Source organism: Balaenoptera borealis, assembly GCF_965194805.1.
Source record: "Balaenoptera borealis genome assembly, chromosome: 3".
NCBI lineage: Eukaryota > Metazoa > Chordata > Mammalia > Artiodactyla > Balaenopteridae > Balaenoptera > Balaenoptera borealis.
The window spans coordinates 36,517,202-36,534,417 of NC_138866.1; the positions used below are offsets into that span (position 1 = coordinate 36,517,202).

The window sequence follows — 17,216 nt, forward strand, 5'->3', positions numbered from 1 at the left end:
TCCTGGGGGGCCCCTAACAGAGGAAATGGAGCTTCCCACCCTAACTCAGAAGGTCCCTGGCTGGGTGAGGACCCAGGTCACAGCCGGGCAGGTGAGCGCCGCCAGCCGCTGAGGACATGCAAATATCTATAGCAATTAAAGTCAGGGGACACTAACTGCAGGAAGTCAAATATTGAAGACACTTGAACAAAGCCAGATCATTCAGCAGCACAACAATAACCCATTTATGCAGCTCCTCCCCCACCCCAGGACCTCAAAGCCTGAGGATATTAACCCTTACAACAGCCAGGGGCAGAGGGGAGGGGCGGCAGGCAAGGATTGGGTATTATTTCCCCATTTTACAGATCAGGAAACTGAGGCACAAGTGGCTCCCAAGGTGCCGGACTGGAATAATATCAACTAGCATTTTATTGGGCGTAGCAGGCATTGTGCTAATAAACACATTCTCTAGGAACTCTCCTTACCATAACCATATGAGGCAGAGCCATTTACTCACTCACTGAAAGCTGTGCAGCAAGGCAAGTGGGAAAGCCAGGGTTTGCTGGAATTCCAGTGCTTGTCACCATTCCCCTACCCCAAAACCAATGGGGCCAAGAGATACAGCCAAAGACGAATGGAAAGGTGCCATCCTTAGCCCACATCATGGGAACGCCCACAGGCACTTTCTGCCCTTTTACAAGTAACACTATGCTCAGAACAAGTTCCTACAGCATGGGGCAACCTCAGAAGGAGGCCAAAATGGAGTCACCTGGGAATTCATAACTTGCCCATAGATCCCTCCAGAAACCACTTATGTGACGGCATGTGACCCAGGGGCCAGCACACAGATTGCCTTCTCTACCGAAAGGAGCGCTAATCTACACAGCAGACTCACTGAGTGGGCAAGCGTCCTAACCTATTTTCTGTGTGTGCTGTCTTCTTAACTCAATCACAGCCTCCGAAAGGTAAGGACCAGATCTTCCCAGGGTTTTGTGCATTTTCTTCCCCCAGGGCTTCTGGCACTCAAATCCCTACTACTGATTTTAGCAGCTGTGGAACTCATGCCAGAAGAAGGCTGAAGCACACAGGATGGATAGTATTTTCTGGGCTCTTATAATGGGAGAAAAAGATATCTCCAGTGGTGGTCCAGAAAAAGGTTTGGGGATGGAGAGGCAAACTGTTCACCTCTGCTACCTGGTCAGACTCAGCCCAGCTGAAAGTTGCAGCACTGGGGCTCAGATGACTTCCATCTAAAAACAGGACTACTCAAACTCACTCAAATTTATGCACAGTATAAACCACATGCCAGGTGCTGGGGACGTAGCAGTGAATAAGACAACTCCTTACTGGGGACTTCCCCAGCAGTCCAGTGGTTAAGACTCTGGTGCTTCCAATGCAGAGGGCACGGGTTCAATCCCTGGTTAGGGAACTAGGATCCCACATGCCACGTGGGGTGGCCCAAAAAAAAAGACAAATCCTTACGATCATGGAGCTTACATTCCAATATGGAGGAAGGTCACAAAAGGTAGACAAATAGCTAATATATTTCTGAATAGTGATGTGTTAACAGTGATAAGATAAAACAGAAGAAAGACAGTAGGACTGGGGGGTGGAGACATTTAGGGAGGCCTGGGAAGGCTCTGAAAAGGTGACTCTTAGGCAGAGACCTGTATGACAGGAAGCAGCCAGACATGCAAAGTTCCTCTGTCAGTCTTTTCCTCTACCCCACACCTCAGCCACTCACCCACACATTTGATATGTCCTAGACCTCATCACCACAATAAGTGCAGACTTCCAAAATACCTTGCTTTTAAGCATCCCACTCTTTGCAACCCAATGAAGAGGAGATCAGTATAAAAATTACAAACCACACAATAAAACAAACCATGACAAGCGAGTCAGAAGATGGAACAAACTGGTACTCCAAAAGCTAGAAATAAAAGAAAAATCTGAAAAGGACTTTGAAAAAGTACTGAATGGAAATAAAATACAGTTGAACTTTGAACAACACGGGGCTTAGGGGCACCAACCCCCCACACAGTAGAAAATCTGCATATAACTTTACAGTCAGCCCTCTGTATCCACAGTTCCGCATCCGCGGATTCAACAAGCTGCAGATTGTGTAGTATTGTAGTACATATTTATTGAAAAAGATCCACATATAAGTGGACCCATGCAGTTCAAACCCAGATTTTTCACAGGTGAATTGTATACAATATTGACATTTCAAAGCCAATAGGTACGTTAAACAGAAAATTAAATACAGCTAAAGAAAGAATTAGTGAAATGGAAAAAAAAAAAAACTGAGGAAATTATCCTGAAGTAGATGCAAAGAATAAGATAGAAAATATAAACATTAAGAGAGAGGTCCATAGAGTTCCATAGGAAGAAAAAGGAAAGAATAGGGGAGAGGCAATTTTCAAAGACAGAATGTATATGAATTTTCCAGAACTGAACATAGAACATTTGTCCTCATATTGAAAGCACAACTAAGTTAAATTTAAAAGAAGTTCACATTTAGACACATCATCCATAGTATAAACGCAGAACATCAAAGACAAAAAAGAACATCTTAAAGGATTATAAGGAAATACCATGAACAACTATATGCCAATGAATTAGATAAGTTAGATGAAATTCCTAGACAAATTCCTAGAATGACATAATCCAATGATTGACTCAGGAAGAAATCTGAAGAGACCTGTTAATAAGTAAAGAGACTGAATTAATAATCTTTAAACTTCCAATAAAGAAAAGTCCAGGACTAGATGGCTTCACTGGTGAATTTACCAAACATTTAAAGAATTAATAGCAATTCTTCACAAACTCCTCCAAAAAACATTAGAGAAAGGGACACTTAACTCATTCTATGAGGCCTGTTATCAAGACCAAACAAGATATCACAAGAAAAAAAACAGCTACAGTCCAACATCCCTTATAAGTATGGCTATAAAAATCCTCAACAAAATACTAACAAACTGAATCCAGCAACATATAAAAAGGAGTATACACTATGACCATGTGAATTTATCCCAGAAATACAAGATTGGGTTAACATCCAAAAATCAATTAATATAATTTTAAATATTAATAGAATAAAATATAAAAACCACCTGATCACCTCAATAGACCCAGAAAAAACATTTGACAAAATCTGACACCCTTCCATGATAAAAACACCACACAAACTAGGAACAGAAGGGAACATCCCCGTCTTACAAAGAACATCTACAAAAAAACCCACAGGCGTTTCATCTTAATGGCGAAAGAAGGAATGTTTTCCCCCTAAGATTAGGAAAAAGACAAGAATGTCCCCTCATGATACTTCTATTCAACACTGTACTGGATTCTAGCCACGAAAATTAGGCAAGAAAAAGAAATAAAAGATATTCAGATTGAAAAAGAAGAAGTAAAACTATCTCTATGCATAAATGACATGATCTTATATATAGCAAATCCTAAGGAATCCACTAACAAAATGATTAGAACTAATGAAAGAGTCCAGTAAGATGGCAGGATACAAGATCAATACACAAAAAATCATTTCTACTCCTATATACTAGTAGTGCACAATCCAAAAATGCAATTAAGGGGAACTCCCTGGCAGTCCAGTAGTTGGGACTCCACGCTTTCACTGCCAAGGGAGCAGGTTCAATCCCTGGTTGGGGAACTAGGATCCTGCAAACTGCATGGTACAGCCCACACCCCCCAAATGCAATTAAGAAACAAAACAATCCCATTTATAACAACAGCAAAAGCATTAAAAACTTCGGAATATATTTAACAAAAGGAGTGTAAGACTTGTATACTGGAAACTATTGAAAGAAGCTAAAGACCTGAATAAATGGAAGGACATCCCATGTTCATGGAGCAGAACACTTAACATTCTTAAGGTTAGCAAAATTGATCTACAGACTCAATCCAATCTCTTTCAAACTTCTAGCTGGTATTTTTGTAGAAATTGACAAGCTAATTCTAAAATTTGTATGGAAAAGCAAGGGAGCCAGAAAGACAATCTTGAAAAAGAACAAAGTTGGAAGACTCACAGTTCCCAATTTCAAAACCAACTACAAAGCTATAGTTACCAAGGCATAAAGATAGACATATAGATTAATGCAACAGAATTGAGAGTACAGAAATAAAACCTCACATTTACAGTAAACTGATTTTCATTAAGGGTACCAAAACCATTCAATAGGAAAAGGATCATCTTTTCAACAAATGGTACTAGGAAAACTGTATATTCACATGCAAAAGAATGAATTTGGACATCTAGTTCATACCATATACAAAAATTAAGCTAAAATGGATCATAAACCTGAATGTAAGAGCTAAAACTATAAAACTCTTAGAAGAAAATATAGGGGTAAATTTTTGTGAACTTGGGTGAGCAATGGTTTCTCAGATACAATAGCAAAAGCACAAGCAACAAAACAAAACAAAACAAAACAAAAATAGATAATTGGATTTCATCAAAATTTAAAACTTGTGTTTCAAAGGGCACTATAAAGAAAGTGGACTAGATCATTTCACAATGTATACAAATATTGAATCATTAAGTTGTACACCTGAAACCAATAATGACATATCAATTACACCTCAATTTTTTTTTAATTTTTAAATTAAAATTTTTAAAAGAGAAAAAAAAGAAAGTGAAAAGACAAATCACAGAATGGGAGAAAATATTTGTAAATCTGATAATAGACTTGTATCCAGACTATATAAAGAACCCTTACAACTCAACAATAAAAAAAAAACAACCCAATTTTAAAATGGGCAAAAATTTGAAGATATTTCTCCAAAAAAGATATACAAATGGCCAATAAGCACAAGAAAAGATGCTCAATATGGTTAATCATTAGGGAAATGCAAACCAAGACCACAACTAAATCTACTTCCTACTCACTCTAGGATGGCTAAAATCAAAAGCATGTTCAATAACAAGTAATGGTGAGGATGAGGAGAAATTAGAACCCTTGCACATTGCTGGTAAGAATGTAAAATAGTGTAGCCTATTTGGAAAACAATTTAGCAATTCCTCAAAAAGTTAACTTGTAAATAATCATCTCCCAGTAGGTCATATAGAAGCTAGGGGATCTATATACTGCGTACAAAAAGTTGTACACAACTGTTCATAGCAGCATTATTTATAATACCAAAAAGTGGAAACAGCTAGAATGTCCAAATGTTAGTGAAATAGGGGCTCTCATGTTTCTGGTAAGAACATAAATTGGTTACAAATCACTCAGGGACATTATTTGACCGTATCTTGAAAAGCAACTGATGAATGGATAAACAAAATGTAGTCTACCCATACAATGGAATATTATCTGGCAATAAAAAAGAATGAAGAACTGATAACATGCCACGACACGGATGACTCTGAAAACCACGTTAAATGAAAAAGGCTAGTCAACAGAACTATATATTGTACGAACTCATTATGTAAAATGTCCAGAATAGGCAAATCTAAAGAGATAAAAGTAGATTAGTGATTGCCTGGGGCTAGGGGATGGAGGAAATAGGAAATGATTGCTAAAGATACAGGGCTTCTTTTAGGGGTAATAAAAATGGTTTAAGATTACATAGTGGAGAGAATTCCCTGGTGGTCCAGGGGTTAGGACTCCGAGCTCTCACTGCTGAGGGCCCAGGTTTGATCCCCGGTTGGGGAACGAGGATTCCACAAGCCGCCGAGCAGCAGGGCCCCTGGGCCAAAAAAAAAAAAAAAAAAAAGATGCAGGGATAGCGGGGGTTGTTGCACAGCTCTGTGAATATATACTAAAAACCACTCTACATGGATGAATTTTAAGATATGTGAAATATATCTCAATAAAGTTATCAATCAAATCTTAACAGTAACAAGTCAGCAGGAAAAGCATAGACTGTTCAATAACTAGTACTGGAAAAACTGGCTAGTCCTCTGGAAAAAATAAAATCAGTTCCATCTTACAAGGTTGAGTGGTTCTCAACCTTGGCTGGACATAAAAGTCACCTGGGGCATTTCATAGCCACTCCTAGGCTCCACCCTGAGATATTTTAATTTTATTGGTCTGATCTGAAATGAGGCTCAGACAATAGTACTTTTTTAAAAAGCTCCTCATGAGGCTTTAATACGTAACCAAAGTTGAGAACCATTGTCACATAAAAGAAATACATTCCAGGTGAATTTAAAATGTAAGTGTGGAAGCAAAACTTAAAAAGAAAATATACTAAATATGTTTCTGTAAAATCAGAGTAGGAAAAGATTTCTTGAACAAGACACAGAAAGTATGAACAAAAGACTGGCAAATCTGACAACATTAAAATTAAAACTTCCCTATGAAAAATGACATTAATAAAGTTAAGACAATCCAGAGCTATATGTAATGAATATAACCTAAAAAGATTATTTATTATCATTTATTTAGCATACATAAGTATATATATATACTTTTTAACTCCTAAAAATCAACAAGAAAAAGAAAATGGCAATTAAAGCTCTGAAAAAGTACCAAGAACCTCTAACTTGTCACAGGGTGGGGAGCTGGGAGCAAGGGAACAGATGTTGGAGACTTTTCACTGTATTACCTTTCAAGTTTTGAATCATGTGGATATATTACCTGGTTAAAAATTATTTTTTTAACGTAAAGGGCAAAGCCTCACAGAGTAACACGGCTAGCCAATAAACATGAAAAGTGCTCATCCCTATCTTTAATCAAAAGCACTTATTTAAAATACCAATTTATAAAATAATTTTAAAATACCATTTTACATCTACTAGATTGCAAGACACAATCCAAATGTTAGTGAAGTAGGGGCTCTCATGTTTCTGGTAAGAACATAAATTGGTTACAAATCACTCAGGGACATTATTTGACCGTAACTTGAAAAGCAAAATTTATAACCCAGTAATCCCACCACTGATATACATGGTAGAGAAGACTGGTGCATGGATAATAAATACAGTTATTACTTATAGTGGTGAGAAAATGGAATCAACCTAAATGTCTGTCCATAAGGGAACTGTAATATGCAACAGAAACCATATAACAGTTCACCGAATAAACTAGATTTAAATATTTCAACATGGGTCAATCTAGACAACAATGTTCATTCAACATGATGCTATACAAGTCAAAATTAAAACAACATGAAACTATAAATTACTTACAGACAACAGTAAAAAGTATAAAAACATTCATAGAAATGATAAACACCATATTCAAGAGAATGTTACTTCTGGGGCAGGAGGGAGGGAAGAGAAAGCTATTAGGAAGAAAGAGAAAGCTTCAGTTGCATCTGTAACGTTCTATCTCTATAATAAATGAGAGAAGTAAATAGGATAAAATTACCATTTGCCAGATCTGGATGGTGGGAACAAGGGGGTAGGGGTTCCGACACAGGGGCGGGCCCCGCCACCCTGGAGACAGACCGGAACAACCAGCACCGAGACTGCACAGCACAGCATCTCCCAGTAGCATCCAGAACCGAAACAAAGGAACAAAAGCTCCTGACGGAGAGAGGCCTGGGATTTTTGAAATTGCAGCTCCTCCCTAACATTTTCTGGCCTCAGAAAGTGTTGTGTGGCACCCAGGTAGGTGCTTAAAATGTAAATGTATTAAAGGCATTCTTGTTTCCACTGAGGCAAGCGCCCTTTAGGATAACTGGCAGTCTGCTATGGGTGGAGCTGAATTAAGTTTGGGCCCATCCTGGCTCCACAGTAACACAGTAAAACCTTGACTAGCCGGAACCCCTGCAGAGAGAGCTGTCCAAAAGCCATGTTTTCAAGAGTGTGCCCGGTTTCCAAACAGTCTGGGGTAGAGCTCAGTGCGCGTGCTCCAGGGTCATTTAGAAGTTCAGACCTCATCCCTGCCAAGTCTTAGCTGAGAGATCTCAGAAAAGTTACCTACCTTGTGCGGGTGGACTCAGTTTCTTTATCTGTAGTTGAGGGTACCACCACTTATTTTTTGCCTTGTTGAGAGGACTACTGATATTACCTAAGAGTCAACACTTATAAAAATTTTAGGTCTTCCCTGGTGGCGCAGTGGTTAAGAATCCGCCTGCCAATGCAGGGGACACGGGTTCGAGCCGTGGTCCAGGAAGATCCCACATGCCGTGGAGCAGCTAAGCCTGTGCGCCACAACTACTGAGCCTGTGCTCTAGAGCCCACAAACCACAACTGCTGAACCCACGTGCCACAGCTACTGAAGCCTGTGCGCCCAGAGCCTGTGCTCCGCAACGAGAAGCCACCGCAATGAGAAGCCTGTGCACCTCAACAAAGAGTAGCCCCCACTCACCGCAACTAGAGAAAGCCCGCGCACAGCAATGAAGACCCAACACAGCCAAAAATAAATAAATTAAATAAATAAATTTAAAAAAAAATTTTAGTCAATCTGACTGGGACATCTTTTAAAAACATGTTACACGCTTCCTTCCCTGCCTTCCTAAACAGTCAAGGGAACATCATTTAACCTTTTCTTGATGACTCAGCGTCACAATTACCAGCAAAGCATCAATTATCAAAATAATGATCCCCCCAAGGGCCAAGGCGTGCCAAGCCACTCCCCCTAAATAAATGACCCCCGGCTTTTATGCTCGTGCTTGCTTTGTATAGTGTCTTGATCTCTGTCCACTCTCAGTGTCAACTCTCAGTTGCACTGTGGTCATTTTTCCTCTCTATGCGGGTCTCTTTACACTCTCCTTTGCTGCTTCCTTTCAGTTGTGGGCTTGGAAATAGGATGACACAACTCCTATATAAGAGTTAAACAGGGTCTTAGGGAGCTGGTGTGAAAAAAATGCAGGAACTTGAGTCCTGGCTGATCTGGAGACCTTCTTGGCTACATGCAGATAAGCATGTGGGTGGCCACTGGGTGGCCATGTCCTGAATAGGGTAGGAGAGGTGTTATGGGATATTATAGGACATATTATGGGATGAACTATATTCAAGACTATAAGTACACCCTACCATCCACTTTGGACACAACATGCATGGGGGCAAACTCTCAGCAGGCCCGGGAGGACTGGACCCAGTGATCCCAGGCACCCTTTCACTTGCCCAGGCTGGAGGAATACAGAGCTGCCTGCCCCTGTGCCAGAGCAGCTGACCACAGGTTCAACTTTTTAGAATCTTACACTCTATCCTAGATACTTCCAGACAGGATTAGAACATTTGTGAAGAGCGTGAAAATTTCTCTAATTCCTAAAGGTTCATCACACAGTAGGGTTTTACTTATTCAACAAATATTTATTGGAATCCTACTATGCATCAAGCACTGGGGATGTAGCGATGCACAGGATAGAGACCACAAGAATACTGGTTCTCTTTTCCTTTCAATAAACACTTGCCATCTATTGGTCAAGAACCTCTGATTTATGTGTGCGCGCACACACACACACACACACACAGAGTCTTGTGGCCTGGGGAGTAAAGGATATGACTTTTTAAGAGCTTCCAGTACCTGTAGAACCCATCTTTCCTCCCGAGATCCCGTTACCATAGTGAAATAGACTTCACTCCTGTAGCATCTCTCCCTCCAGTCTCAGCCAAACTCCAGCAACAATCAGAGCAACCCCTAGTACCCTCAAACTCTATCTCCCAAAAGGCTACATGCAGTTACCATTGTGCCCATTAGTACCTCATTCAGGTCCTGTGGTTGGCCCAGACTCTGCTCAGCATGAAACAGAATTTGAGAGTCCTTAAAAATCCATTCCTTGAGCTTAAGCCAGGAGGCCTCCCTCCCCAAAGGCCAGCAAGAGAACTATAAAAAGCCCCATTCTCCCTTGGCTGTCATTCCCAGACGGCAACAGCCCGCCAAGGGCTAGGCTTGACCCCCACCACTGACTTCTTCCTCTAACTCCATGGAACAAAAACTGGAGCAGATGAGATCACCGAGCCCAGACTGCCCTCAGGGTGGGACCCCAGCACAAGCCCATCATGCCCTGTTGATTACACTTTACACTGTTCTCCATGCTATGTGGGAACAAAGATGACTCAAACAGAGTCCCTGCCTTCAGAGAGCTGCTAATCAAAATAAGAACAGAGCAGAGACCCTGTTAACAAGGCCAGCCTTTATCCCAGACAGCCAACACCCAGAGGGCTGCCAGCATCTCTGGATGTACCTCCTCCTTCTGTTCACAGGTTAGTTGACCCTACCCAGTTTTCATTCTCCTCTGACTTGAGGTCACCCAACATCATAAAAATGCCTGAGGCTGTTTGGGCCTTCCCAACCACTTCCTCTGAAGCCATATTATATCTAGCTTTACCTGGTTTCCAGGCACCAACCGGCAAGCCCGGAAAGCTCCTTCACCACAGGGCCCGCTTGGCTGTCCAGCTCATGCAACAGGGCTCTTAGAGGGAGTGGTCTGGCTGATGACCACTCCCCCCGGGACCCGCCCTCCACCGCCCATCCCTGCTTCCTGAGCCAGGGCCAGGCCCCCAGGAAACCGCTCACCGCAGGTTTTGACAGCAGGCTTTGAGATCAGGCCCCTCCCTTTAAGGTCCTGGTTCCAGCGGAGAGGGGAAGAGACTCCTCAGATTGCCTGGGTGGAAGCAGTGCAGAGCTGAGTAGAGTCCAGCCAGACTCTGAGCACTCATAGTGCCTGTCCATTCTGTTACTCAAAATTCTGGTCCATGGTGGACACTTCTTGAAACTTTTTCTGGGGCTGTCTCTAAGCCTCCATCAGAATCCTCTTGCACCTCTGCAGGCTCTCCTAAAACAGCTCCACCCACCATCTGCCCGGCTTTCTCCTGCCCCTCCCTCGTTTTCACCATCCCTTTCTCTCCCTCTCTGAGCGTAATTTATCTACAGGACGTTGGGGGAGGGGCAGATAGCCTTCCCAGCTGTGAGGCAGAGTAGAGAGGCCAGGAACGAAGGTGTGATTCATCAGGGCTGCTTGGAAGCGAGGGGGAATTCCAGAGCAAGGGAAGAGAGTCAGGGCTGCCCCCAGTTCACCCTGTCAGTAGGGGAAACAGCACACACACCTGGGAGGCCCACATCCTCAACCCCCCCAGAATCTAGGATATGGTTGAAAAGTCTCACCAACTAGAAAGTCTGCACTAACTAGGGTTTCTGTTTTCACCTGCCTCTAATTCCCCACTTGCCTAATTCTTGAAACGGAAAGCTTTTCATTTAGCAATGGCATTAAATATCTTGGGCTACCCCTGCAGAATTTGGTTGGAGAAATAACAAAATAAAAGACTATCACTTACTGATGACCTCTATAGGCTCTGCTAAGCCTTTAACACACGTTAGCTCATTGTTCAGTCTCACAAAACCATATGTGGTAGGTATGATGACTAACTCCATTTTACTGGTGAGAAACACAGGCTCAAAGGAGTTTAGCACCGCAGGGCTAGTAAGCTGTCAAGCCCTGCAGTGAGTTGCTTGAACTGGGTTTCAAGAAAAGGAAACCAGAGGCGAAGGGAAACTCCTCCTTCAGGTATTATCAAATAGCCCTTCCTCGGGATGCCTCCCAGGCCACCCCATCTAAAATGCCATCTCACCCCCGCCATGACAATTCACATCCACCTTCCCTATCATATTGCTCTGCTTATCATTAACTTGCTTTCCACTATCTATCTTGCTTATTGACAGCTTCCCCCCACTAGAAGCCAGCTCCATGAAGTTAATGACTGTCATATATTTTGTTCATTGCTGTGTCCTCTGCATCCAGCATTCATATATAGTAGATGCCAAAAAACCTGTTGAATGAATGAATCCTTTAAAATAGAACTAAGAAGTGTGAGTGTAGGAAGAAAAAGAACATGATTCATCCATTCAGGGGAGGAAAGATGAGAAAAGATGGTGAGAGAATCTGGCCAGGGGCAAGTTGGGGGCTCCAGATGGGACCTACAAGAGGAAATGAAGGTCTGCCAGGTCCCTTGTGGACTCCAGTAAAGCCTTCCTGCTGGCAGTAGTGATTTCCAGCTGCCAGGGCCCCAACCTGAGGGCTTCTGCTGGGGAGGGCGGGCTTGCAACCCTGAAACAAAGGCCTATGGACATGCAGCTGGCCAGAGAGGCAGGACTGAGCAGCGGCCTGGGCCAGAGGGGCAGCCTGGGATGGGGAGAGGGGGGCAAATGAGGAGTTGAAGACAGCCGTCAGTGCAGCTGCAAAGGCAGCACCCTTCCAACGCCCAGAGTCCCCTCAACCCTCAACACAACAGGGAATAGCTAGTTGGTTTCCCGATTAACCCTCCAAAGTCAGTGCTCAGCCTGGGCTTGTAGCGACCCCCAGACTTGGAACCAGAGCCTTCACAAGGTTCTGAGAGGAGAGTGGAGGTGAAGGGGCAAGCCATACATCTGGAACACAGTTCCTTTTCCCTTCCTGCCCTGGTCATCCCTCAGGCCATGGCCTTTGGCCACCTCCAGGGTAAACACGGTGACCCTGGGATAGCTGTGGATTTGGTAAGGCAAATGTTTACCCTGGAGCTATTACAGGCCAGGGGTGTAAACATCCACCATTGGCTCCTGGTATCTACCGTCTCCTTGTGGCACACATGGGATGTATCCAGTAAATTGTAAAGCTCTTAAGGGCCCCTCCTAGCCACAGTGAGCCCTTCATTTTGTATAGGAGTTTATGCAGCACTTTCCACGTACGTGGCTTCCTTTGATCCTTACCACAGCCTCTGTGAAGAAAAGCAGGCAAGTCCCCAACTCTACTCATGTGGAAACTGAGTCAGAAAAAAATATGTGACTTGCTCAGGTCATGTTGGGAAAAGCATGGATTAGACCATGAGGAAATCTGAGTTCTGGTCCCTGTTTGGCCAACAGGAGCCAGGCTCCAGTCACGTCACATCTCTGGGCTCTGCTGCCTTCATGTGTAAATGGCGTAGGCACATGGGAGGTGCCTTCCAGCCCAAATGACCCTAGCAATCTTTGATGCCATACAGTAGAGCCAGGACTAAAGCGGAGGCAAAATCCTGTGCTGGGCTCCCATGCCAGTGCTCTTCCCACTCTCCCCGATGTGCCACTTCTAATAAAATGCAGTAGAAAAGCCCAAGGCAGCTCTTAAGCAAATCACTTCCTCTGCTTCTAGGACTTGGTTTACCCCACGCAGACTCCCTGTCCCATCCCCAGAGCAAGACATCCAGGGATCTAAGGGGCTGCCCAGCCTTCTGGGAAGGGAGTGGGGGCAGCAGAGACAGAGGAGTATTAACAGCAGGAGATGAGATGAGGCATCCCAGGACCACAGGGAAGAGGGTGAACAACAGAGGGAAGGGGTACACCTTTTTTGGGTTCTTACTCCCTAGGTTTTCTGCTGGAAATGGTTAGGGTGAAGTCACTCCCAGCTACGTCACTCAGGATTCCATTCCCAGTCCAGCAACGGCGAGGCTAGAAAGGCACTTTCCTTAAGGGAGGCCGGCAATGTGCTCAGTGGGGAGCCCTCGGGGCTGTCATTACTCTCCCTCATTATTTCTATGAGCAAGGTTGGTGTGACTGAGCTGCGTGCAGAGGCAGGGCTGAGGAGACTCTGGGAACCCCCAGTCCAGGGTTCCCTGTAGGGCGATGCAATCCGGATCGCCTCCTGGGGGCCCCAGAGCAGGAGACAGGCAAGTGACTTCGAGGGTGAAACTCTTTACAGTGGCCGCTATAACACCGCCCCACCCCAGGCCACACCCCTCCAGCCTCCCACCATTACGTTTCCCACTCCGTTCTTCCTTTTGTTTTCAAAAGCAGCTCCAAAGAGTAAAAGTAGCTACCTAAAAACGTCTTGAAATTTTCGAGTTTGCACGCCTCCTCCTAGCGTTCCAGACCAAAGGGCTGCGAATAAGGAGAAAATCAAACCGGTTTCGGGAGTGGGTGAGGTCGAGGGAGGCAGTGGCAGGCAGTGGCTTCTGTGCTTTCGGCTCCCCGACACCCCATTGCTGGCACCCACTCTAATCCCTCCAGGACGCGAGCTGAGATTCCCAGAGCGAGTACTGTGTGACACCAACCCGGAACAGGCTGCTGGCGCCTTTGGGCTCCCGGGACCAGAGGCTCGGGTCCTTCCCCAAAAGAGTCCACCCCTCCCGGGCCCACAGTCCGAGGCAAGTACCAGCCCTCGGGCAAAAGAGCGCGCGGTGGGCGCGGGTGGGCGCCGCCTCGAGGGCTTCCCGAGTTTCAAACTGCGCCTCTTGGGAGTCACCGGGCGCATTCGCTCCTTTCGTTTCCGGGGTGGGGGCTAAAGGACAGAAAAATGTCTCCTTGCACGAGCCTCCCGCGCTCCAGCCCTCGGCCTGGAGGGTCGCCCTGGGAGGAGCCCACGTGGCCCCGGGCCCCCCTCTGCCGCGCCGAGTCCTCACCCCGCAGGCGGCTGGGGCGGGTGCCCGGGAGGGCGGGGGCTTCAAAACCACTCCAGGCACTGCCGCTCGGCCCGCTGCGCCCGCAGAGGACGCGGGGAGAACCGACGGACACTCACCGAGCAGCGGCCGCCCGGCTGGATCCAGAACGCACGGCGCGCGAAGCCACCCAGGTGCCGCCGCAACGCGGGCGCGAGTTTGAATGTCGCTCCGGGAAGGGGCCGAGGCTGCCGGCTGCTCCCGCCCACCGCCAGCCCCTTGGCGGCCGGGGCGCGGCCAGCTGCGAGCGCGGCCCCCGGGGACCCCAGCCCGCGCGCGCCTTCCAGCGCCCGGCAGGAAGTCGGGGCCGAGCAGAGCGGCAGCAGCCGCGGGAGGGGACAGGGAGGGCGGACCAGGAATTTTTCCAGTGGGTGGAGACTCGGGCCAGCGACTGGAATCCCGCGATTGGCGGCTCAGCGGGGGACGGGGGCAACCTCGCGGCGCTGCGAGCTGGAACCCGGGGTAAAGGCTGCGGCGGCGGGAGGGGGGCTTGCGCGCCGCTAATGATTAACGCCCGCGGGTGGGGCGAGCGCGCGGCCCCGGCGGTGTCCGCCCGGCCGAACGCTAGCCGCCCCCGAGCAACCTAGATGCGCTAAGACACAAAGACGCACCTGGGGGGCGGGAGGGGGGACACTCACAGTGGTGTCACAGACCTGATATCACTGCCTCCCAAGAGGTCACCGGACGGCCAAAACAGCCCCCATTGTACGGACAGCAAAGGGGGCTTCCAAGTGAGTCCTTAGTTGGGATCGGACTTGGGAGTCCTGATCCTACCAGAGCAGGTCACCTCGGCTTTTCTGAGTCAGAAACTCACGTCTTGAATTCCTCACCGAAATTCGGTTCCCGTGACCCTTTACAGATGTAAATCCAAACCTCCGAGAAGCTGACAAGAAAGAGATGAAGAAGCCGATAACTTGGAGGGAGTCCACCACGAGACTGTTAGGTGGGAAGAGCAAGAGGCAGAAACCCGTGTAATAAAGGACCCATTTTGGTAAAACGAAGAGAACCTGTCTCCTGTTTTTATGTCTGTATGTAATCATGTGGGCATCGAAAGGTGCACACCTGGAAAGTGAGGGGCTGAGGGCGCGACAGGGACACTCAATAAGGATCGGCTGCGTTCTGAGCAAGGGCATAAACTTAAAAACCCGAAGTAATTCATCAATAAATGTGCTGAAAAATAGATGCTGTCCCAGCACAGGACAGGAGAAGAGAAGCCCAGGATGGGAGGAGGGATGGGACACTGACATCAGAACCACTGGGTATACTTGACATCCAGTAGAGGTAAGTGTGTCTAGTAAACGCCTAATATTCACGTTAAAAAACAAAATAAGCCAAAAAGGAAAAGAAAAATAAGCTACTCCAGGCAAATGCAAGCCCCAGGTGATTTACAGGGAGGGGAGGGGCGTGCGCGGAAGGAAATGGCTTTCAGGTGACTTTGAAACTGGATCCTGGCGGAGGGTGGGGTGAAGACCGCGGGGCTCCCCTGGCTACCCGCGGCGGGGGAAAGAGGTAGGCGCTGGGCCGGATCGGCCCGGGAAGCTAGACGCACATTCCTCAGAGAGGGAGGGTCGCACATTCCTCAGGGAGGGAGAGCCTGCTCCAGCCTAGCAGAGCACTGCCCTCGCCGACTGCGAAGGTGAAAAAAGAGATTGCGAAGGCGGGGGGCGGGGGCGGGGGGGGTGTCGGAGGTAAACAGCCGCCACGGGCTCTGCCAGATAAAGCCCGCCAGGCTCCGGGCTGGGGGGCCGGAAAGTGAGAAGCCCCAGTCTCCTCCTGCCTTCCAGAGCCAGTTCAGCCTCAGGCTTCTGCCTTTCTTTAATCCTGCTTTCTTCTCTCATCACCCGAATCCTATCAATCCCTTCCTGCCCATCTCAAATTCCAGCTTCCAAAGAAGGCCTCTGACTTAACTAAGCCATCGGTGAGCAGCACCCCTCAGCCAGGGCAGGTAATCGCGTTACTGACAGTAATAATAACTAATTTAGTGAATGCTTACCATTTGTAGGGCTCCTGCTATGCTATTTACAAACATTGTCTCCCTCCATCCTCACCTCCGCCTTGTGAGCTGGTGTTAACGGAAATCAGGTTCATCTGCTTGCCGCTGGAAAGCCAATACTCCAGAGACAAGTGTTGGTTGGAAAGGAAACCTTGCTTTATTCAAGAGGCCGGCAACCTGGGGAGATGGCACGCTCCTGCCCAAAAACCAACTCTAGAGATTCTGCTCACCCAGGAAAGTTTTTCAAGGGAGAATCATCAGGGGAGGGCGTCAGATTCTTTCTTACCTTCCACTGTGTGCAGACTTTCTTCTGATTGGTTGGTGATGAGGTAACAGGGCAGTGTTCCAGGAATCTTGTGCTCGGCCTGAAGTTACCATCCTCCACCTGGATGGGGGCCTTAGTTCCTGCAGAAGAACTCAAAAATATTGTTATGTGTGTTCCTTGAGTTGGAACCCGGACGCTGCCCCATGGCTGCACTATTGTTTCTTGAGTGCTCCTCCTGTGTTTCTGCACTCCCTTCCCTGATTAGCAGCTCTTTCAAGCTGCCCTTTGGACCTCAAGGAAGATCCAGGACGCTGCATGAAGCCTATTTCCCGCAAACAAGAAGTGGGGAACACGGAAAGGGTTTGTACCCAGGAGGGCCCCACAGGGTCTTGCTCCGTTTCACTAGTAAGTATCCTTATCCCCATTTTACAGATGGGATAACTGAGGATAAGAAGGATCTAGCCACTTGGCCAAGATCACATAACCAGCAAAAGCCGAACCTGACAAGATCCCAGATAGGTCCAACATTTGAGGGCTTACTACGTGCTGGCCATTATTCCAAGTCCTTTATATGAACAATTGCTGTCACAGAAGAAGAAAAGGAGGCAAAGTCACACAGCTAGTGTATGGTAGATCTCAGATTCATAATAGGGGAATGCTTCTCTTCACCATTATCTATTCTG

At 46.5% G+C, this 17,216-nt stretch overlaps 1 protein-coding gene across 18 annotated transcripts in view; it reads right to left on the minus strand.

Moving 5' to 3' along the window:
- PLEKHG3 (pleckstrin homology and RhoGEF domain containing G3) overlaps positions 1-16,515 on the minus strand; it is a 65,681-nt gene extending 49,166 nt beyond the window's left edge. For 8 of the 18 annotated variants that reach the window (XM_082386443.1, XM_082386442.1, XM_082386438.1 and 5 more), the window contains exon 1: positions 7,311-7,333. In XM_082386443.1, coding sequence (XP_082242569.1) covers positions 7,311-7,313 — 3 coding nt within the window. In that variant the 5' untranslated portion in view covers positions 7,314-7,333. Of the gene's footprint in view, positions 1-7,310; positions 7,427-14,355; positions 14,647-16,268 lie in introns of those variants that run through there. The other 10 variants (XR_014242960.1, XM_082386434.1, XM_082386437.1 and 7 more) reach the window with 6 other exon arrangements.
- Positions 16,516-17,216: the final 701 nt, after the last annotated feature.